General features: G+C 40.3%; 1 protein-coding gene across 1 annotated transcript in view; it reads right to left on the bottom strand.

Moving 5' to 3' along the window:
- The window catches only part of SACS (sacsin molecular chaperone), an 89,022-nt gene that overhangs the window by 22,586 nt on the left and 41,669 nt on the right, over positions 1-24,767 (bottom strand). The window contains exons 3-7 of the mRNA XM_063429749.1: positions 23,285-23,435; positions 5,600-5,687; positions 5,426-5,511; positions 2,529-2,640; positions 1,530-1,676 (exon numbers count right to left, since the gene is read on the bottom strand). Coding sequence (XP_063285819.1) covers positions 1,530-1,676; positions 2,529-2,640; positions 5,426-5,511; positions 5,600-5,687; positions 23,285-23,435 — 584 coding nt within the window. The remainder of the gene's footprint in view (positions 1-1,529; positions 1,677-2,528; positions 2,641-5,425; positions 5,512-5,599; positions 5,688-23,284; positions 23,436-24,767) is intronic.

Here is a 24,767-nt window from a genome sequence, read left to right as displayed (position 1 = left end):
ACATAACACACAGCTGCTAGATGGATATGACGAGTCCATAAAAGTCAATTAGGAGTTCTACAAAGAACACTTATCATGCATACTATGACAATCTTCTTAGGGTGGAGGGAAGTATAGCTTCCACCATGACATCACAGTGGTGGATGTTAGCATGAAGACCAGAGATTGTGACCAGGAGCTTCTGGCATCATAACCTACTCAAGGAGTGTGAGAAAGTGATTATGGTGATTTGCCTTTCCTTTATGCTCAGTCTGTTATTTTTGATGGTGTGTTAGGTTTTATCTGTATTCATTTACATAGCTGGTGAGTTGCAATACATGAGTAACATTGAAATGAAATTTTCACATTATCTAATATGGGGTATTAAGCACATTCTTTTTGTTTTCATAAAGATGAAAGTGTTTCTGCCAAAGGCCTTCGAGATCTTCTAAACTGTTATCATATATATTACACCGCTATCCACTGCTTCAGGACATGATGGGAATATAGAATATTCCCCAACTGCAGTTTAGCTAATAGAACCAATATAAACAAGGAAACCATGGCTACCAAGCCTTAATCATGCATCCAGACATAAACAATCAAATTGCACACCAGACCCCGCTGGTCATGTGACATATTACCAGTTAAACATATGCATATAATATATGTTTAATAAATGGATACAGGGAGTCTATATACTGGCATTCACATATCCAATAGGAAAGCTGGCAAGCTCATGTATGTATATTAGCTATTGTAAAGATTTGGTCATAGTCAGGTCTGAAAGAGGGTTCTAATCCTATTATCTACCATTTGTTCAATTGCTTTTTATTGGACTTAACTCACATAATTTTAATATCTTTACACAAAATGGGTAATTGACTTAACAATATCACACATTGTATACTACTCCAAACTATTTGCAGTGGCAAAGTTCCACTTCTACTTTCATTGTCATTGTGACTAGGTTATCTATTCTGACCATTATACTTCCTACAACAACTTAACTACTTAAAAATGAGCAACAAAAAGGGAGAGAAACAAAAAAAGACAGGATTGCAGTGAGGGCGCAAATGAAGACGGGAGGTAGGAAAGGGAAAATGAAGGCTTCCCCTTGACGGCTGTTGCTGTGCACAGAATCACGTTCTAGATGTGTACCTAGCACCTGGTACAAAAGTGCAAATATCTCTGAGTGTGCAGAAATGCGGCACATACATAATTTTACCACCATAACCACTTCTAAAAGCAGAAGTGGTCACTTTGGTTGAAGTAAGCCCTTTATTCTCTTTTAATTCCCAGCTCTCACACTAACGTGTATATAATCCACATTGGTATAGAATTAGAGGTAGAATTTTGTAAAAACAAATAACACATGGAAAACATCTGCCTATAAAATAAAAACATAAAGTAAAACTATTAAAAAAAAAAAAAACAGTCATCAGAAATTAACTTGTAAAAATATAACATTAAAGCAGCTCTGTCGCCTTCTGGCGTCTTGGCTATATTTTGTAAAACTATTTGGAAAGAACAATGAAACCAGCTCTCACCTGTTATGTGATAGACAGAATTAAACCCGATTCCAAATCGCCCGACTTTCAGAGGGTCATCTTTTTTTCGACTTCTTGCTATTTCTTGAATCCCACTCCAGTCCTCAGGTGTGAAAACTGCATTGTTGTAGACATAAAGTGCAGAGCCTAGACAAAGAACAGCATTAGTGTAAACTCAGCAGTCAGGGCAAAACAGAAGGGTCAACATAGTTACAAAATATGCCTACTACTATACAGTCAATTTGCTAATGATTGAAATGTCTTGTTCTTTTATTACGGTCATTGACATTTATTTTCATGCCTCATTTATGAAATGGTCTACAAAAATGTCAGTGTGAAGGAGCAAATGCTTCCCCTTTGAAGACATTTCATTTTGGTGACTACACCAATGCACCCTTTAGGACAGAGGAGCTAACCAGCTATTGCCAAACATCTACCATAATGCTCGATCAGTCCTAATGCTGTGGATCTCTCTGGGTATCTGTTCATTAGGGTCTCTCATTGACCACGTGCAAGATCTGTTGCGTAAAACAAACACACGTACTAGGAGATGTTACCTCTTTCATAAAATCTCTCTCTGTCTCTGAAATTTTAAGTACAGGGCCAAACAATCCATATGCCCTAAGTGGAAAAACTAAAAATATGAAATATAGTTTGTTTCCATTATTTTGTGTACACTTGTACACAAAGGTACCTAATGCACCAATCAATTGCACCATACTGCTTGGGGTGTAATTGCTTTTTTTAATATATATATATATATATATATATATATACACACCTCATATGCAAGGTTGCCTAAACACAGCCAGAGCATATAATGCAAATAGTGTTTAATGCCCATTTACCCTGCATATTACGCACAAACATAAAATTTCACATGAAAACACTACAGAATAAATGAAAAAAAAGATTACAATTAAAAAAACATAACAAAAAAACTATAAAATTCTTATTTTATATTTTTACTTTTAAGGATACATTGAGTAGTATACATACCCTGATATTGAGCCATATCTTTTGACCAAAGCGTTTCGGTGCCAAATTTTGTTTCATCGTACATAAAGCGGACTTCGCTGGCTCCAGCATCTTCAGCATTCTGAATCAATTCCTAAGAAATATTGTAAATACACAGGAGAAGATAACATGAACATTCAACATTTTTGATGACTCCAGAAAATGTAACAAAAATACTTGTTTTCAGGGAAAATTAAATTACAATGATATATCAAGAGCCTTGCCATTAGTTATCTAAACACTCATATTAAGTGCTAATAAAGGCTTTTTTAACTGAAATGTGAATTATGATACATGGAAAACAAAACGGCAAAATGTAGACAAAAAGAGCAGAATTGGAAAAACTCAATAACTTAGTTAAAGGGACACTGTAGGCACACAGCTAATTGAAGTAGTCTGGGTGCTGTGACTCAAATTGCAGCTCTAACTCTGCCCTCTGTGGCTGTCTAACAGACAGCCACTAGAGGGCTTCCAGAATCCAAACCGACCTTTGGTCCGTTATCTGACGCTGGACGTCCTCACGGACCTCCAGTGTCAGATTTTTCCCATAGGATTTAGCAGGAGTGTGGACGGAGCCTGACCCAGCGCCGGGGGACATCGGCGCTGGATTCAGGTAAGTGGCTGAAGGGGGGCCGCGAGGGATGGGGGCACTCTAGGAGCCTATAGTGTTAGGAAAACGGGTTTGTTTTCCTGGCACTATAGGATCCCTTTAAGTTTCAATTAGCCTTTTATATAGTTAAAGGTATGCAAATCTGTTGTCATTTCACTGTACCTCATAGTTTATTGAAAAATAACTCACTGCACTGTGTTACAAAGTACAGGCATTTGCAAAGAAAGCAGGTACCGTTCCAGAATAATAGTATTGTTGTTGTTGTTGTTATTGTGTTTTTATTATAAGAATATATTTTTATATATTTATTGTAAAGCGCTGCGGAATAAGCTGGCGCTATATAAATACCAATAATAATAATAATAATAATAATATCATTAGAGACAACAGGGCTATACCTGTCACTATAAAACCTGTGCTAACGCCTCTCTTTAGATTTGCACAAGTACTACTTTTTTTTTTTTTTTTACTAAAAATGGACTTACCTTGTCCAAGATTTCTAAACTGACCCTAAAGCTTGTTCTCTAGATAAATTATCTCTCAGATGACCAGTCATGCTGCATAGGTCAGCAAACAGGAGCAAACAAGACAATAGATACAGGTAGATTGCAGTAAAATTTTTCACTCTCCATTTCTAATGTTACTGGTAAGTGGTACATTATTAATGGAGATTTTTTTGGATTCCTCATTTTCTCCTATATCAGATCAGTAGGCTCCCCAATCACACAAATTTACTCATATTCACCATTCATTGTGACAAATGATCATGCGGCCTGCTGTTATACTAGAGGCAGGAGATGCGGCTGATCCTCTGCCCTGGTGTGCCAAAAAGTATCAGGTGACTATGGGGGCTGAGGCTTGTCTTTTAAGATGGCCGCCGTGCTTGAGCCTACAGCTTCTATGGCCTCCTCACAGCAGCCCTCCAGTGTGGATCCGCTTCTCCAAAAGGTTGGCCAGTTGTGGGAGCGATTCTGGGAGACTCTAAGTAGCCGAGTGCTTCCTCAACTTCCTCACAGGTCCCAACTGCCCCACGGTGCATCAGAGACTGCATTTGGATTTCCTCCACGTGCTGTTGCTGAACGGGAGACGCAAGTGGAGACCCCGACCAGTGACTAGGTCCCGGCGACCTAACTCTCAAGCTGGCATATACCTACCTGAACGGCGTGTTGTACGAGGAATCTCCTCACGGTATGACCTCTAAGGTCAGCGAGCATCGATGTCTCTCCCAGGACGCTTACCAGTCACAGCAATGAGGACCAGACCTGTTCAGACCACAGGAAGCATTGTCCGGATGAGTGCGGTGACTGAAGTCCTCTGGGACATCTTGTATGGACTCAAGTACCACAAAAGCATCCTCCCTCTAAGGGCATCGGCTGAGCAGGTTATGCTCCTTATATTCAGCAAAATATATTTTACTATATGATTGCTAGAGTTTGATCTCATGTCTTGCAGTTAACCTTTCTAAGCACAAAATATGCTGTGGTCTGGACTCTCAGCTCTTATGCCCTAATTGACCCTGATCACACAGTGGTTTTCACCATTGTACACCCTTTCTTTGTTTACTATGTTGGAGCTGTGTTTCTCATGGTTTTTTTTTATAACTTGCCTTCTCATTTACTATATTTTTTTTTTAAAAAGTGCAGTACCCTAAACATTTACTGTTACATTTCTACTTTATTACTGTCGAATACACTCCAGTAAAATGTCTCTGCGAGCTTGTAAGTTTAACTCTATAAAGAATTGTAAAAAAGAATAAAAACAAAAATAAAAAATGGGCTATTTTAACAATTGTATTGATTGCTTGCCGTCTTATGCACTGCATATCCTTAAAGTAATTAAACCAATACGTTTTACCATGCATGTCCCACCACAATGTCTGCAAGTAAATAAAATAAAAGATATATTTGTATATGTTCATGATTTTAATTAATTTGTTGTTTCTGAACAATAATAAACAAAAAAAAAACACAACAAAACTAATTTAGTTTTTTATCAAAAAAACTATGCGGCCTGTGTTTCAAATACATTTACAAAATACTTCCAATTACATTGTAGGCTATTCTTGTAGGTGTTTTGTTTGCGCACGTTTGTGCTAATTAATATTCTACAGAATAATGTTTTTGACAGATTTAGAAATGTGAAAAATAATTGAATAAATTGAATGCAAAATGAATTTTAAAAAAATAAAGATGAGTACAATTCTGCATATAATTGACTGAGTCTATATATACCCCTTTAAAAGGCAGAGAGAACTATGAAAGATTTTCACCTTTAGGATTTGTCCTCCCTCTGGGTATCTTCTCAATATGTCCTTAAGAAAATCAACAAGTGGAGGGGTTGTCTGTCCAAATTTACCTACAAAACAAATGAAATCAACAAATGTGCAGACAGATCCACAAATAATAGAATATGAGTATTGAATCCAAGGTTTACGAACAGATACCTCCTCCTTTGAGCCCTTTTGATTGTAGATTTAGGAATAAAGTGGGGTCTGATGAAGCCAGGTCTCCAATCCTTGTATTGTCGCATAGCTAGAAAATCAGAACATTACATTATTTTATTTTGCATTGCTCTTTCTGTGGTTTGGGAGTTAGATGCTAGTTTAAACAATGTATAAAGATAATAAATGTATCTTTAGTTTGGATTTAAAATGTACCGGTACTTGCGTCATACATGTTCTCCTGATATTATATGTAAATTATCTGCCTTGTGTATACACTTGGTCATCAGCAAGCCAAACTTAAACTTAAGGGGTTACTCTGAACATCATAACCACTACAAGCTGCTCGAGTACCCTGTGTCAGCAATAGCCCAACCCAAACACGCAAACCTAAGGGGAACCAGGACAAACGTGCGTACCGGTCCTTAGGCTGGCTGAGCTGGAGCCAGAGACAGAAAAACAGAATATCTGCGTGCAGACAGAAAGGTAAACTACAAAGGCTAAGGTCAAGGAAAACAGACAAGTCGGGGTCAAACAACAAAAAAGCCAAAACAGTGTAGTACACTTTTGGGTATACAGAATCCACGACCGGGTACTAGGTAGCAGCCAGGAAGGTTTTTTGTTAATTCCAAGAGAACTGTAATTTGTTTGTGTCAATAATAATGCCAAAACATGCACGACATACCTCCTTTGATAAATGCGGATTGGCTCAGCTTTCAGTTATGAGCCAGCCTTAAACAGAGCTTATGGAGAATCATTCTGCTTCACTATTAGCATCAGAATGACGCTTGTCGTCACTATGGACACGAGTGTGGCCTCACGTCAATATCAATGAAGGAGTGAAGCTGTGCATCAAGAGTGATGTATGTACAGCATCAATATGTATATCAGCACAATGCCTAGCAGATCCAGGTAATGTGACACCCTGGAGCTTTTGGAACGGTCTCTCAAAATGAAATGCTGCACATACAGACTCCAAGCTTCATGATGTTTTCAAATCACTGAAGTGGACTTGTGCTTGGAGCAATGCTTTGATTTAACACCCTTATCTAGTTTTGATTTACCGCCCAAATACAAAAAGTACACAAAAAAAGTTTCCATTTAGTAGGCATTGTGGTTGCACAGCCAGTTGATTTTCCATAACATCACAGGATTCTTGGTCTAAAAGACTTTAAACTGGACAATGCAACATTGGTTCCCAAAGATTACTAGGGGACTAGTAGTCATTATCGGCTGTTAGAGGACTAAGAGAGGACAAACTGCACATCCACTCTAGTTATATGGGGGGTCATGTGGCCCCAACAGTCTTGTTTAATTTTCTGTTCACTGAAGACTGAGAATTTTGCATCCATGAATTATTTTTATTAGTTTTATTTTATTTTATTTTGATCACTGCTAAAGCAAGAACCAAGAGGAAGTAATTTTTACAGATAATTTTTGGTGGGACCACTATCAGCAGCATTCATTGTCTTACTAGCACCATGTTTAGATTGGAGAGGAAGTTAAATACCAAAGCAGGGCTCCCAAGTCCTTTTTAAATTGTCTAAGTACATGAAAATCATTTTATTTTCATTATTTAAACACTCTCTATTGCTCTTCCATGAGAGAGACAGTATTATGATGGTCAAAATAATAGAATCACCTAACTTTCTTTTTATACCAAGGTTCTAATGAGAAAAAGGCCTTCTATAACATTCCAATTCTTCTCAGAATGTCATTACACGTGTTATGAACTGTATGTACGGGGTGTTGCAAAGTCTGTCAAGGTAAAAAGCCTGCTATTACTTTGGTGATGATGAAGAAGGTGGGAATCTGCTTTGCACAGTTTAAATCTCTGCGTTCCACAATGAACCAAAGTGGGTCAAAGATTTTTAGATAGACTTTTGGGGAGGGTGGTGAAAGCATTTGACTTCCTTTTGGTGTTCATGAAACTGTAGTTGTTCTGACATCACAAGCCCCTTGGCACCATTCCCAAAGAATGCTGTCCCTGTCAAGAGTCTGAGGTCTTTCTGGTCTGCCTTGCTATGTTAAAGCAGAAGTTCACACTTACATATCAGCACACCAACTTTTCACATTACTTATTGGCTGAGAACTCCTAGATAACAATCTCTGTCAATGGCTCTTGTCCAAAGTTAGTATGACCTTCCACTTTAGCACAGCAAGGCAGATTAGAAGAGCGGTTGGTGTCCAACAGAGCCAGGCAAGTGTCAAACCAATTATAAATGGTTTAACAGCTTATTCTGGTATGACACTAGGGCAATAGAAAGTGCAACAATAGTGGAGAGACCAACTGATCAATCCACTAGAGTTGTAAATGGTTGAAGGGTAAATAGGGCATAACCCAAAAGCAACAGTAACATAAGAAAAAACTGAAATGGGTGAAAGAGAATCAATGCACCCATAATCAGAATTTTACCCCAGAGAGAGTTAGCTCCGTTAGCAAATTGCACAAATTGCCAGTAATGGAGCTTGAGATTGAACTTAATAATAGAAATTAAAATTAAAAGCCTTTATTAATCCCTCTTGAGGGAAAGAAACGAACACCACAAAAAAATAATAATAAATAAGTAAATAGACAATGTGAAGTATATGTACAGTGATAAATGTGTAAGTCGTCTAGTCCCACCTAGGATACTGGTATGTGTAGTCCTAGGAGACTACCGTAGTAAAGTAAATACTGACCGGTCCCTAAAACAAGGCTCCGTTACAGACCGTGAGCCGAGTATGCAGTGAATGTATGTGGCCATTCACTATTCTGAACAGCTGAAAAAAGCTGTTCTATAGCAGCTCATAGGCGGATAAAAATCCCCCCGGTCTAATTCTACGAGGTGTGGCTGGACAAAGCCTGTTACAAAAGTTAAAATAGGAACAAAAATGTAACAAAAAATATAATGGTATCAACCCAGGAACGATACAAACTAGGCTGGTAATTATCAGTTGCAGAGGGTGTATAGGGAAATAGAGGGGGTAGCGTACGCCCAACTTAGTAGTCAAGTGGGTAAGTAACACTGACTCCCCGGTTCATAATATTCCCGATGACCTTCCAATAGCACCCTGGACTGTCATACACGCCAAATAGGCTAATACCCTGGTTAGTTAGTTGCAGAGGGTGCACAGGAATGTATGGGGGCAGTGTACGCCAAATTTAATAAAAAAGTTGGTAAGTAATCCTGCCTCCCCAATTAATAATATTCCGAATGGCCTTCCCAGAGCAACCTGGGCTCCCAGAGAGTAAAGAACGGAGAGTGAACGGCAGGTGAAAATATAAGTATCTCGAAATTATAAGCCTAGACCTCTCTTAGTATCCTCATTTTCTGGAGCCCCAGTGGTATTTAAATCCTCCCAGCTCCCACTGAAATATACACACGAACACCCTTCGTGGGTTAGATGTCCAGGGTACACGTCCCAGGTATCCCCAAAACAAATGAGTGTAAGTGATTACCAGGGGAGCTGAGGGTTAATACGACAGGGTTGTATGTACGGCATATAAGCCGTGAGACAGCAAGGTATCTAAGTATAGAGTAGCCCTTAGATTAAACCTGGATTGAAACTAAGTGGCAGCGGCACCGTGTGAACGGGACGTGCTACGTAGAGAGTATTTTTCTTAGATAAGACAGCAGTTAGAAACTTAAGTAATTAACCAAAATACGGTAAACTTGTTGAAGAATGCTTTTAAATAAACAAACTTGCTATCCTGAAATAGGACACATTGTAGATAGTACTCGTGAGTTGATTAGCTATCCTGAATAAAGCGGTATAGTTAATTACGCTAGAAAGTTAAATGCTCAGGACTTACTTGGATAGAACATGCAGCTGACTATCTATCCTAAATAGGACAAAGAAGAACTGCTCTTACGTTAAATGGTTTGCTTAAGTAAGACATAACGCTAAGTGCTCAGAACTTTCCTCGATAAAACACAAAGCTGGCTGGCTATCCTAGGTAGGACCAAAGAGAATTGCTCATAAGTTAAATACTTTCCTAACTAGGACATACTGAAAATGACGCTCGTAAGCTAAATAGTTATCCTAAGTAGGACAAGGTTTGTCGGTTAACGCTCAACGCGCGTTTCGGCGCAGCATGCGCCTTTGTCAAGAGCCACTGGGGCTCCAGAAAATGAGGATACTAAGAGAGGTCTAGGCTTATAATTTCGAGATACTTATATTTTCACCTGCCGTTCACTCTCCGTTCTTTACTCTCTGGGAGCCCAGGTTGCTCTGGGAAGGCCATTCGGAATATTATTAATTGGGGAGGCAGGATTACTTACCAACTTTTTTATTAAATTTGGCGTACACTGCCCCCATACATTCCTGTGCACCCTCTGCAACTAACTAACCAGGGTATTAGCCTATTTGGCGTGTATGACAGTCCAGGGTGCTATTGGAAGGTCATCGGGAATATTATGAACCGGGGAGTCAGTGTTACTTACCCACTTGACTACTAAGTTGGGCGTACGCTACCCCCTCTATTTCCCTATACACCCTCTGCAACTGATAATTACCAGCCTAGTTTGTATCGTTCCTGGGTTGATACCATTATATTTTTTGTTACATTTTTGTTCCTATTTTAACTTTTGTAACAGGCTTTGTCCAGCCACACCTCGTAGAATTAGACCGGGGGGATTTTTATCCGCCTATGAGCTGCTATAGAACAGCTTTTTTCAGCTGTTCAGAATAGTGAATGGCCACATACATTCACTGCATACTCGGCTCACGGTCTGTAACGGAGCCTTGTTTTAGGGACCGGTCAGTATTTACTTTACTACGGTAGTCTCCTAGGACTACACATACCAGTATCCTAGGTGGGACTAGACGACTTACACATTTATCACTGTACATATACTTCACATTGTCTATTTACTTATTTATTATAATTTTTTTGTGGTGTTCGTTTCTTTCCCTCAAGAGGGATTAATAAAGGCTTTTAATTTTAATTTCTATTATTAAGTTCAATCTCAAGCTCCATTACTGGCAATTTGTGCAATTTGCTAACGGAGCTAACTCTCTCTGGGGTAAAATTCTGATTATGGGTGCATTGACACTAGGGCAACCTGACACAATAACCACTACAGCAGCTTCCTGTGATCCTATAGAGATAAAATATGAGCTTGACTACAGTGCAATGTCCAATGTCACTGATGATGGGGGCATGGGGCTCATGTGGAAAGCCTGTTAAATTGGCTATACATGGTCTTTTTTCCCAAAACAAAATCAGAGTTCATCTTTCAAAAATATCATAAAGTCAAACGAAAATACTGTACTATCTATGAGGTTTACAGACAATACATTATCTTTCCTCTGGCAGTTGAAATAAATAGACTTGCATGACATGACCAAGTTCACAGAACAGAAATAGTAAAATGACATTGAGACAGGCTATATCTGTATATCCTAAAACAAGAATAGCCAATTCAACCTTTAAGCCTTTGAGTGCACCTATTTGTCCAGTTACGGTAAATATTAATACACTTTACATTCTTAGTATCAGAGGTGCTGGTAGGAATCTTTGGGACCTAGTGCAAACATATGCTCCCTTCCTTTTCCCATGTCCTTTTCACTAACACGTACAATCAAACAATCATGTAATTTAAAGCGTGTGTGGATCATTCTTTTGGAAACAAGAAATATGTACATCCTGCTTCCTTGTAATAGGTGCCCTGAAGAGGCAGCAAATTGATATTCTAAGAAATTTCATATTCTACATCTTTATAGCTGGTCCATGCTTTCAAATTTCCCACATTAAGATTCCATGTTTCCATGGTGATATCTATACATTTAGATATTTTCCCCTAGAATTACACTTTATACATTTCCCCAATGTCTCTGCTACCCAGTGGTAGTGGATAATAAATTTGTTCCACACATTTTTCAAGTCAAATATTATTAATATTAGAATATATTTTTTCAGAAATTAGTGTCTTAGTATCTTCTCTTAGTGTCTTCCCATTTTTTTTCAAAAAATTTAAAAAAATTTCAGGAAACTCAAATTTCATCCAAATGTTGGTTTGGCCTGGCATAATTTCGTAAGCAAGATTCAGATTCATAAATTGAATTATCAGCATGCCACAATATATATATATTAATATGGGTATATTTTGCAGTACACAGGTAGGAGCATTTTCCCTACATTTGGTTCACGGACCAAGTGAGAAAAGGAGGGAAAAGAGGGAAAAACAGGAGGATTAGAAAAAAAGAAATCTACATTTATATATTATATATGTATTAAATATAGGATTTTATTTACTTTTTTTACTGCTTGTCCTTTTTTCCTCTATTGCTCACTTCACAAATAATCTGTGAATACAATCAAATTTAGTGTCCCCTGGCCATCAATCATCTGTTTTTTTTTCCAGAACTCAGAATCACGACCCAAACTGAGGTGTTTTCAGCATTGCACGCTTCGGGTGGATTGTGATCCGGATAAATTTCGGCACAGAGTTTGAGAAACCCCCAATTGGCCCAAATTTGGAAAAATTGTAGTGAGGACTGAAATTTATCTCAGAGTCTACTATTTAATTCAATCACACCATCTTACTTTACCTCTGGAAACAGAAAATAAGTTTTGAAACTAATCCCACTGCCCTATTGGCTCAGTGGCCGTATTCTTAAAGCGGCACTGTCAACCACCTGGAAAAAATTGGATTTCGTAAAGACCTCTTGACACTTGGCGGAGCTACCGCCTTTAAGAAGTTTTAGTCCCACAGCCATCACCAGTGACTGCTGCAATGAATTAGTTATATCTATGGAGGATCCTATGGTCTCACAAGCCTCTCCATAGACCTCATTGCTCTACTATTGCGCATGTGCGAGAGTACAGTAGTGATGTTGGTTACTTGCAGTTGAAGCACCAGGAGCAAAAGAGGACTCACCAGAAGAGGATGGCAGCGTCCACGAGGAACAGGTTCAGGTAGGTAAAACTCACCTTTGCATGTCCCCCCTCCCTGCCCAGTGTCTCCTGCCACTTTAAAGGGACACTATAGTCACCTGAACAACTTTAGCTTAATGAAGCAGTTTTGGTGTATAGAACATGCCCCTGCAGCCTCACTGCTCAATCCTCTGCCATTTAGGAGTTAAATCCCTTTGTTTATGAACCCTAGTCACAACTCCCTGCATGTGACTTGCTCAGCCTTCCATAAACACTTCCTGTAAAGAGAGCTCTATTTAGGCTTTCTTTATTGCAAGTTCTGTTTAATTAAAGGACCACTCTAGTGCCAGGAAAACATACTCGTTTTCCTGGCACTAGAGTACCCTGAGGGTGCCCCCACCCTCAGGGACCCCCTCCCGCCGGGCTCTGGAGAGAGGAAGGGGTTAAACTTACCTCTTTTTCCAGCGCCGGGCGGGGAGCTTTCCTCCTCCTCTCCATCTTGATCGCGACGTCATCGGCTGAATGCGCATGCGCGGCAGGAGCCGCGCTCGCATTCAGCCGGTCGCATAGGAAAGCATTTACAATGCTTTCCTATGGACGCTTGCGTGCTCTCACTGTGATTTTCACAGTGAGAAGCACGCAAGCGCCTCTAGCGGCTGTCAATGAGACAGCCACTAGAGGATTTGGAGGCTGGATTAACCCTCATTATAAACATAGCAGTTTCTCTGAAACTGCTATGTTTATAAAAAAAAAAGGGTTAATCCTAGAGGTACCTGGCACCCAGACCACTTCATTAAGCTGAAGTGGTCTGGGTGCCTAGAGTGGTCCTTTAAGATTTTCTTATCCCCTGCAATGTTAATAGCTTGCTAGACCCTGCAAGAGCCTCCTGTATGTGATTAAAGTTCAATTTAGAGATTGAGATACAATTATTTATCTGTTTGAAACTGAAACCAGTTTGTTTTTTTCATGCAGGCTCTGTCAATCATAGCCAGGGGAGGTGTGGCTAGGGCTGCATAAACAGAAACAACGTTATTTAACTCCTAAATGGCAGAGAATTGAGAAGTGAAATTGCAGGGGAATGATCTATACACTAAAACTACTTTATTTAGCTAAAGTAATTTAGGTGACTATAGTGTTCCTTTAAACATTGCGAAGCATCATGGGACCTATAATGTAGCAAGTGAGCTGTATGCAAAGTATCATGGTAAGGATACCGCACAGCCCTTGCCCTAGAAGGTCAGAATCAATTATAAGTCTGTATTTTCTTAAAAAAGCATGACTTCTTTGATTGTAGTTGTGGAGATCTTTTGTCACTGCATTACCTGTGTTGTATAAGAACGCTTTGTTAGAATTCTAGTTGGATATCTCAGACCTGTTTTTTTTTTTTTATCTGCAGAAGATTTTAATATCACTTAGTGCGTGGAACAAAATGATGTCAGTGTTACAAAATAAACCACAAAGTTAAACATCATAAAAAACGGTTTTAGCTTTGAGACATTAATATCCCGGTAAGTGCAACCAAGGGATTTAGAAACACTGGAAGAGATTGACCCAATGACATAAGCCAAGGTGATTCACTGCAAGTTAAAATGCTTGAAACTAGAAAAATATGAGACTCTTTATAATGACCAAAAAAAAAAAAGACAGCTGGCTTACAGACAAAGATTAAGTTAAATTAAATGACCATAGCTCATGTTATCTGTAATGTTTATTCTAATGACCCAATTTCAAGTTCTGTGTCTCCTCAAACTGACCTCTATAAGCTGGGACACCTGCTTCAAATCGGGAGTCACTAAAGGACCGCAACAAGAGTGCACACAGTTGTGGCACATTGCCAAAACTTGTAACATTATCTTTCATGCCAAGACATCCCGTTTGGGAGTTGAACCTTAAACACTAGTGAGATTTTGTTACTACATAAATTAAAACAGCACAATGTTGTCAAAACAACACGTTAATTTTAAGAAATGATTTACTCTTTATTAGGAAACTAAACAAGAAACAATGCTACAGCCACTCTGGGAACCAACACAACTTGAATTTGATAGGATTTAGTACCATATACATGAAGTAGATTTCTCTACATTAAAGGACCACTATAGGCACCCAGCCCACTTCAGCTTAATCAAGTGGTCTGGGTGTCTGGTCCAGCTAGGGTTAACCCTTTTTTTTTTATAAACATAGCAGTTTCAGAGAAACTGCTATGTTTACACTGAGGGTTAATCCAGCCTCTAGAACCTCTAGTGGCTGTCTCATTGACAGCCGCTAGAGGCGCTTGCGTGCTTCTCACTGTGAAAATCACAGTAAGAAGACGCCAGCGTCCATAGGAATGCATTGATAATGCTTTCCTATGAGACCGGCTGAATGCGCGCGCGGCTCCTACCGCGCATGCGCATTCAGCCGATGACGTTGCTAGGAAGGAGGAGAGGAGGAGGAAAGCTCCCCGCCCGGCGCTGGAGAAAGGTAAGATTTTAACCCCTTCCTCTCTCCAGAGCCCGGCGGGAGGGGGGACCCTGAGGGTGGGGGCACCCTCAGGGCACTATAGTACAAGGAAAACGAGTATGTTTTCCTGGCACTATAGTGGTCCTTTAATGTCTCTTTACTTTTGCTTAAAATGATTTTAAAAAATACGTTTTGGCTGTTCGGCTGGAAAAAGGCAGTCACCGTAGCCACAACATTGCTTGTCACAAACTTTAAGTATATACTAGGCTCATACAGTGGGGGATTTGTGTGAGATGAGTATCTGACATGACTACCCCACAGCCAATCACTGTCCTCGAATTATATTTTCCCTTTAGCATGTCTTTAAAATACTAGACAGAAAACAAGAGGGTGGTGATTGGCTATTGGGTAGAGTAGATTTAGCATCTCTGCTCACACATATGTCTCATTAGCTGAGCTACCTTCCAATCAATAAGACATTTTTAAAAAGGGGATGAGTGGCTAAGGGTGGGGCTTATACTGCAAAAAGTAGCAAAACTATTTGTTTTACATGAATATGAGGTCCACGCCTATCAAATGCAAGTTGGGTTAATGCCCAGAGTATGCCAGTAGTAGACTTTTAAATGCACGTATGTTGTGTTGGTGCTCCTTAACTAGGAAATTATAGCCTCTTTCTCTGTGGAAACACTGTATCAGGCAACTCTATACTATCAATACACCTGTCTGTTATTTCATATTCTATTGATAACTTGTAAAGAATGTTGGCCAATCAAAAGGAGGTCAACCGTCAATGTTGACAGCCGTTAGTAGGCAAATAAATAGAATTAAATATGTGTGTGTTCAAAAGTGTTTATATTAGAGTGTTTATCACGTCTTCTTTCCATGTTTACAGGATACAAAAAGATGGTGAAGGCACTAAATGTTTCTAGAGACACTGTAGGGGGCATAGTTTGCAAGTTCAAAGTTGAAGGAACAGTGATAACACTAGCAGAAAAAGGAAGCTACCAATGGTTGCAACCAGATTTCTGAGAAGGCAGGTTGTGAAAAACCCTGGAGTGACTGCAAAAGATCTGCAGCAAGACTTGGTGGCAACAGGCACTGAGGTTTCACTGAGCACAGTAAGGTGCGTACTAAACGCGAAAAGTTTCCGTGCCAGAACTTGAGAAAGATGTACTCCACTACTGACCCAAAAGCACATGAAAACTCAACTACAATATGCTCTAAATCATTTAATTAAGCCACAGAAGTTTTGGGATCCTGTTCTGTGGAGCAATTAAACAAAATTGGAACTTTTCGGCCCAATGGATCAGCGGTATGTCAGGAGGAAGAAGAATGAAGCATATGCTAAAAAGAACATTCTGCCTACAATTAAGCATGGTGGTGGCTCAATGATGCTCTAGGGTTGCTTTGCATCCTCTGGCACTGCAGATGGATTAATTGAAGTATCAGGAAATCCTAGGATAAAACTTCATGCCGTCTTTGAGACACCTGAAACTTGGGGATCATTGGACCTTCCAACAAGACAATGTTCCTGAAATACCTAAAATTCCACCAAGGCTTGGTTGCAGAAGAAGTCCTGGTAAATTCTACAGTGGCCTATCAGTCACCTGACTTAAAACCCCATAGAAAATCTGAAGAAGGTGGTTGCAGCATGCAAACCCAAGAATATTACTGAACCTGAGGCCATGAGCAATGGGCTAAGATTCTTCAAGAACACTGCCAGAACCTAGTGTCTGGCTATGCATCTCATTTGCAGCAGGTCATAACAGCAAAATGGCGCCCTACTAAGTACTAAAGATGCTTGCCATGAAGGTGTTAAATAATTTTGAGACTGGGGAAGTCATTATAAGTTGAATGTGGGGAAACCACTTTAATCATTTGTTGTGTTGAGCTATTTCAATTGCTTTTGTTTGATTTGTTCATTGCAAACAGCTGGAAGTCTGTAAATTTTGATAATAAACCTGATTTTCAGAGGAATTATTTTGAGGACAATTTATATATTTATACAGATAACTATAGACCATCACCTTACAGGTATTAACCACGAAGCAAACCAAAATCCTGGGCATTGCTTCCACACTTAGACAATGCATTTCTTAGTCTGAAGATGTTAAATTGGCAAACCAAAAATAACGGCTTTATACATAGATGGGGATTGCATGCCTTCCCGCTGGGTGTAACTGTGCTGGTAGATTATGCGGTTGTTGCAGATTAACAGGAGCTGAGTAGCATTCTATGACTAAACGTCCTTCCCTAGGGGCCTTATAAACCTGAATCTGCTTACTGTGTGTCCTGTATCTCTGCATCGAAGCATCATCAAAGTTGCTATTCAAACTGTTAAACTGCAGTCTGCTATACCACTGCCTTCATATTCTGTCTCACAACTTACAATTGCTTATATTATTTACCTCTTGTTTATTTTCATTTTGCTATGACCTCTAATCAGTAACCCTTAATAAACAAGTATGGATGGCCAGCATTACCCATAGAATGTGTGACCATGTATGCTATACAAGCTATATGTAACAAAAAGGTGGCCAAGGAATAGATGCCCACAGTGGCGTTACTGGGGGGGAGGGAAGAGGGGGCCATGCCCCCTCCCCCCTCCATCATGCAGTGCCCCTCCTTGTGCCCCTCTCCCCCAATTGAAATTGGAGTTGAGGGGACTGCGTCTCCCTTCACAAGCTGCAGCAGTGCTGTCACTGTGGAACTGTGTTCCACCCTTTTCCCACAAGCGGCCAGAGGGGGTACTGTGCTGGGAGGACTTCCACCTGGGTCACAGAGAGCAGAGCAGGGGAGAGACAGGGAGAGGAAGCTCAGCTCTGCACAGAGGCATCCAGGCAGCTGCTGGTAAGTGTGAGTCAGTGTGTGTGGTTCAGTCTGAGTGTGTGTGTGTGGGGTGGGGGGGGAAGGTTTGTGTGTGTGTGTGGTTCAGTCTGTGTGTGTGTGTGTGTGTGTGTGTGTGGTTCAGTCTCTGTGTGGGGAGGAGGGTCAGTCTGTATGTGTGTGTGTGTGTGTGTATTGGTCAGTCTGTGTGTGGGGGGGTCAGTCTGTGTGTGGGGTTGGGGGGTTCAGTGTGGGGTTGGGGGGTTCAGTGTGGGGGTGGGGGGTTCAGTCTGTTGGTTTGTATGGGTCAGTCTTGCTTTGTATGGTTCAGTCTGTGTGTGGGGGGGGGTTGGTCTGTGTGGGTGAGTCAGTTTGTGTGTGTGTATAGGTCAATCTGTGTGTGGGGGTCAGTCTGTGTATGTATGGGTCAGTCTGTGTAAGGGAGCAGTCTGTGTGCCTGTATGGATCTGTCTGTGTATGTATGTGGGTCAGTCTGTGGGTTTGTCTGGGTCAGTCTGTGTAAGTTCTAGAGCTCCAAGAGAGATAACTCATCTCGTGACCTCCTCTGTACCCGATGGATAGGCAGCCTTCTCAACCACCACGGATCTGATTGTGACACCCCCTCCCTGCAAAGTAAGATGAGGGAAAGGGGAATATTCTTTTTTTTTTTTTTTTGTAAACAATTATTAAAGTAAAAATTGTAAAGTTCTTCCCTATCTCATTCTCTACACCCCCTGAACACAGTACAACCTCACAGACAGTGAACCCCCCACATACAGTACACTCCTACCAACACAGAGTACACCTTTGCATACACACACAGTGCACCCCTCACACACATCATCTCTTCACCTACACACACACTTCTTCCCCACATACCTTTACCCCCACACACACACATACATACATACATGCTCCACCCCATAACACACCAAATCATTAGTGACATCATGTCACTAAACAGCGCGCAAGGGAGCAGAGAGGAACTGCAGGAAGGTTACTGCTCCCTCACGCGCCGCCTTCATGATCTCCGTGGCGGACGGCTTTAATGTTTCCTGCGCAGCTTAGCAAAGGGCTGACAAATGCCAGGCGCCAGGGTGAAATGTCTAGTCGCCATGGCGACCTGACGCCTGGAATTTGTCGAGCCCTGTGTGTGTGTGTATATATATATATATATATATATATACACACACGTATATATATATATATATATATATATATATACACACACAGTTATAAAACGTGTACATATAGATATATATACATATATAGATATATATAGAGATATATATATAGTATTTACCGCAGAGATGTCCATGAGTGGTTTACTGGCTTTGCTCTTCTTCCTGAGTTGTGTTTCAAAGCTGTTGTATACAGCAATCACATACTCCAAGGAATCCATGTTTAAAGTGGAATTATGGGGCAAAAATGTGGTTCTTTGTAGATCTAATTTGCATACACTTACCCAGAATCCCTTGAAGTAGTGAGAGCACTGTTAAAGTGAGATTTCTGTGGGAAAAGCAAGTCGTATGTCTTGACTGGTGTGTGTATTTGTGTTTAGCTATATATTTATATATATATATATATATATATATATATATATATATATATATATATATTTATATATATATATATATATATATATATATAATTAATACAATGTTAAACTTGCTTTTCCCACAGAAATCACAAATTTGCAGTGATGTTAAATATATATATATACATATATACACACTTTTAATAACTGCCCCCCTACTTTTGTCCCTGGCCCCTTATGTGCCCACCCAAGTATGAATCCTGGAGACACCACTGGCTCACCATATGGTCTAGATAGAACTACAGGCAGGCACCGTATTACAGGAGTTGCAGGTCTACAACATATAATTTTACTTTTTGGGCACTCCTGATGCAAATATGTAAAATCCTACTGTTCTTATACAATGGTGTTGTACATAAACAGTAATTCTAGAGCAAAGTTCTAAAAGTGCAGCTGTCATTTCCAATTCAATGGTCATTTCTAGACAAGTCCTCAGTTAAAGGGACACTATAGTCACCCAAACAACGTTAGCTTATTGAAGCAGTTTTGGTGTATAGAACATGCCCCTGCAGTCTCACTGCTCAATTGTCTGTCATTTAGTAGTTGAATCACTTTGTTTATGCAGTCAACCCTCCCTGCATGTGACATACACAGCCTTCCTACACACTTCCTGTAAAGAGTCATCTGATGTTTACACTCCCTTTATTGCAAGTCTGTTTAATTTAGAATTTCCTATCTCCTGCTCTGTTAATAGTTTGTTGGACCCTGCAGGAGCCTCCTGTATGTAATCAAAGTTCAATTTACAGAGCAGGAGATAACATCTGATTAAATATGAAACCATTTTGTTTCCATGCAGGCTGCGTAAGTCACAACCAGGGGAGGTGTAGCTAGGGCTGCATCAACAGAAACAAAAATTATTTAACTCCTAAATGGCAGAGAATTGAGCAGTGAGACTGCAGAGGCCTGATCTATACACAAAAACTGCTTTATTAAGCTAAAGTTGTTGTGGTGACTATAGTGTCCCTTTAATGTACAAGTGAGACTGAGTAAAATAAAAATAAAAATAGAAAGTTGAAATCACGTACTATAGTACAGTGAAAGCTAATGTTAGATATTATTATTATATAATAATATATATATAGCGGCAACATATTCTGTAGCTCTTTACAATATTATGAGAGGGGGGATTTAACTATAAATAGGACAATTACAAGAAAACTCACAAGAACGATAGGTTAAAGAGGTCCCTGCTCAAACGAGCTTACAGTCTATAGGAAGTTAGGGATAAAACACATTAGGACAGGAAATAGCAAATGTGAGGTAGAGGTTACTCTGGGAGGCCATAAGCGTTCCTAAAGAGATGGGTTTTAAGGAACTTCTTGAAAGATTGAAGACCAGGGGAGAGTCTGATGGCAGTAGGCAGGCTATTATTCCCTAATAGGAAGGGAGCCGACCTTGAGAAGTCCTGCAAGCGTGAGTTGGCCGTACGGGTGCGAGCAGCGGACAGGAGAAGGTCAGAGCGGAGAGACCGAGAAGAGGCATACCTATGGATCTGTGAAGAGATATAAGAGGGGCTAGACTTGTTCAGTACTTTATAGTTATGGGTTAGCACTTTGAATTGACTCCTATAGGATACAGGAAGCCAATGTAAGGACTGACAGAGGGGTGAGGTGTGAGAGGACCGACTAGAGAGGAAAATCAGTCTGGTGGCAGCATTCATTACAGACTGTAGCGGGGCAATACAGTTTTTGGGAAGACCTATTAGGGGAGGGTTACAATAATCCATGCGGGAAATTACTAGAGCATGGACAAGATCTTTGGTAGCATCTTGCGTAAGAAAGGGGCAGATGCTGGCTATGTTTTTAAGATGGAATCTACAGGATTTGGCAACATACTGGATGTGAGGCTCTAAGGTGAGGCCAGAATCCAGTATGACGCCAAGACAGCGCACTTGCAAGGATAGACTTATGTGGATACCACTAACTTGAAGGGAGAGCGAAAGAGGGGGATCAGTATCAGGCGGAGGAAAGACAAGGAGCTCAGTTTTGGAGAGATTGAGTTTCAGAAAGCGGAAGGGACATCCAGTCAGAGATGAAAGAAAGGCAATCAGTGACACGTTGCAGGACGGCACGGGAGAGGTCTGGGGAAGAGAGAGATATCTGGATGTTTTCAGCGTACAGGTGGTAGTGGATTCCAAATGAGGTAATACGTTTGCCAAGAGAGGCAGTATAAAGAGAAAATAGAAGGGGACCAAGGACAGAGCCTTGGGGGACTCCAACCGAGACAGGACGAGGGGAGGAGGTATCATTAGAAAAAGAGACACTGAATGAGCGTTGGGAGAGATAAGAGGAGGACGAGAGGACAGAGTCACAGAGACCGAGTGATTGAAGAGTTTGAAGAAGGAGAGCATGATCAACGGTGTCAAAGGCAGCAGAGAAGTCAAGAAGAATTAGTATAGAGTAGTGGCCTTCGGATTTAGCTGCGATTAGGTCGTTAGTAACTTTGATAAGAGCAGTCTCAGTAGAGTGGAGAGGGCGGAAGCCAGATTGAAGAGGGTCAAGGAGAGAGTTGGAATTGAGGAAGTGAGATATACAGGTAAAGACAAGTCTTTCCAGAAGCTTTGAGGAAAAATGGAGCAGGGATATGGGACGATGGAGGGGGAGGACGGGTCGAGAGATGTTTATTCAGAATAGGTACTGCAGTGGCACATTTAAGGTCAGCAGGGACAACGAAAGGAGAAGCGCAGCCACCTCTTGTTCAGTAGCCGGGGAGAAAGTCTGAAGGGTAAGAAAGGCATGACCTACATGTGGTTGAGAAAGAGAACGGCAAGGTGGGGAGAAATCTTTCCTCAGCTGTTCAATCTTGTCGGTAAAGTAGCATGCAAAGCTATCAGCTGTAAGGTTAGTTTGGCGGGTAGCCACAGCAGGGCGAAGAATAGAGTAAAAAGGTGTCAATGAGACGCCTGGGATTGAGGGTGCATGAACTAATGAGAGAGGAAAAGTATGACTGTTTGGCGAGGGCAAGGTCTGTGCTGTATGAACACAATATGAATCTATAATGGAGATAGTCTGCCTAGGTGCGAGACTTCCTCCCGGAGCGTTCAGCACAACGGGAGCATCTTTGCAGGTATAAACAAAGAAACAGAGAAAGAACACCCAGCAATAAAAGACACAGACAATTATAATCAATGACATTGGATTCCATTAGTTGGTGGCATTACTTGCTATAACATGCAGATTTAGACTAGATTTGATGCACTGTCACATCAATACCATTAATTGATTTCAGATGCTAAAATAATTCTCTTCCAGATGTCTTGATTAAATTGGGTATCTGACATTACCTCATTCACTAGGTGTTGCACCCTTAAAGAAAAATTAGCAAATGCTTTTATAAAGTAAGGTTACATGACACATGCCACCCATTTCATCACTGTGGGTCCCCGATCATTAATCTATACCCTATCTCTGTGGCTGCCAAACTATCTATTTTAAATCTAAACATTTAACAGTAAAATTAACAGGCTTCTGGTTGGTCATCCCCTAGAAAAATCAAGTGCCCACACACCAATATGAGTGCTGTTTTTTTATAGTCCATTTGTATCCAAGTGATATATTGTGCATACCTACTATCTTTCCATATTTAGAAGGGACAGTCCCATTTTGGGCCAGAATCCTCTGTCCCTCTTTTCTATGAGCTCTGTATTGCTAGTGTGTATGAGTGTCTACCAGAGCTCCACAGAAATACTACTCACAGTAATGTGTCTTTAACCTACAATAACTGCGTTTAGAAATCAGTCTGTTTAAATAAGACACGTTGTTCTTGTTCTAAATTACATTTTAATTCCATAAATTGTTATTAGTAAAACACCTAAAAATATTCAGAAAAGCCCTGCCCTCACCCCCACTCACACCCCCAAAATTAATGTTTCCCTCTTTGTTAGTTTGAAATATTGGGAAGTGTGCCTGTGTAACGTAAATGTAAGGTATTTTATTAAGTGAAAAATATGCATATATCAAACCTCTTTATTGTAGAGCAGTAATCGTTGTTCAGAAACAGGAAAATGTGTATCCCCATAGATCAAATGCTTGATCTCTCCAATGACAATAGACGGGGGCACCTCATAAGTCCGACAACCAACATAGTCATGCAGGATGGTTACTCTGGACAACCTAATAAAAAAAAAAAAAAGAAATTAAAATTAAAATCCACATTCGTACATTCACAGATGGTTTTCCGAATTTATTTTAATTAGTATTAGTTATATGACAGTAGCATGAAACACAAAAAGAGCCTGAAGCAATGCTTTGAACACTCTCTTTGTGTTATAAAAACTCGTGAGACTTACAAAAATAATTCTCCCTAACACAATTTATTCTTTCATTCCTAAAGTCCCAACACATGATTCAGCCCAGGTATTAATGAATGGTGGTGCACAGTCCTATGATACAATATCAGCTTTTTCTGATGTGGTTATTGGGGAGTCTTGGGTTGAAAAGTAAGAGTTGTTGTAGAGTGTGTAGGGAACTGCACTCACTCCCATTAATCTGAGCCAGGGTGCCTTTGCTGCACCGGAACCAAACACCAGATCCCCAATATCGTTGCTGTGGTTCTATTAAAGTGCCTATTCTTTTGAACCAAGGAGTGCCTTTTTTTTAAAAGTAAGAGTTGAACTTTTAGGATGGCTAAGGGAGGGATATTAATAAAATCTTTCTCTAATAACAGCCCCATCATCAAGGTCTGGTTCATTGAGTAGAAAAACTTGATTCGCCAGGGGAAGGAAGACATTAACTTTAAACATTGTATACAGAACTTTTTCCGGCCATTTCAGGCATGGTTAATATTGGACATTGCAAGTGCTACAAAGTTGTTTTTTCTTGATGCTCACACTTCCATGTGGCTGGCTAAGTGTCATGAGATAGTGCACAACTGCTGATGTCCCAAAAATAAGTCTCCACATTCCTGCTGATCAAGTGACACTCATGTTCTGTAAATTTCCTTGTGCCATATTTCCAAAAGACCCGCTCAAGTTGTGCCTACTCCCTGTTGATGCCTTTCGTAGTGCCCCATACAAGTGCATACTGCTGTAGCCATATCTCTTAAATATTTGAGACATCACTACCATGCCACTACTGTATCCAGACTCCAGTGAGTGCCAACCTTCCCCATGACTATCAGTATTATTATTTTATTATTTATATAGCGCCATCAGATTATAACCCTGGTGCCCTGTGCCATGGCTATAATGGTTTATGAGATATGCCAGTGATAGGGCATTAGTACATAACCATTGGCCTATAATATACCTGTACTCCTTTACTCTATACATGTTGGGTAGTCTACTTCTGCATTCATAAGGGCACCATTACACAGTGTGTGCCAGCCCAGTGCCAGAATGGGATAATTAGAGCACCATTACACAGTGTGTGCCAGCCTGGAGTCATTAGGGCACCATTACACAGTGTGTGCCAGCCCAGTGCCAGAATGGGATAATTAGAGCACCA

Source organism: Pelobates fuscus, chromosome 1, assembly GCF_036172605.1.
Source record: "Pelobates fuscus isolate aPelFus1 chromosome 1, aPelFus1.pri, whole genome shotgun sequence".
In the NCBI taxonomy this organism is placed as follows: Eukaryota; Metazoa; Chordata; class Amphibia; order Anura; family Pelobatidae; genus Pelobates; species Pelobates fuscus.
Note: the sequence above shows the minus strand (reverse complement) of the source record. Positions and strands in the feature narration are given on the sequence as shown.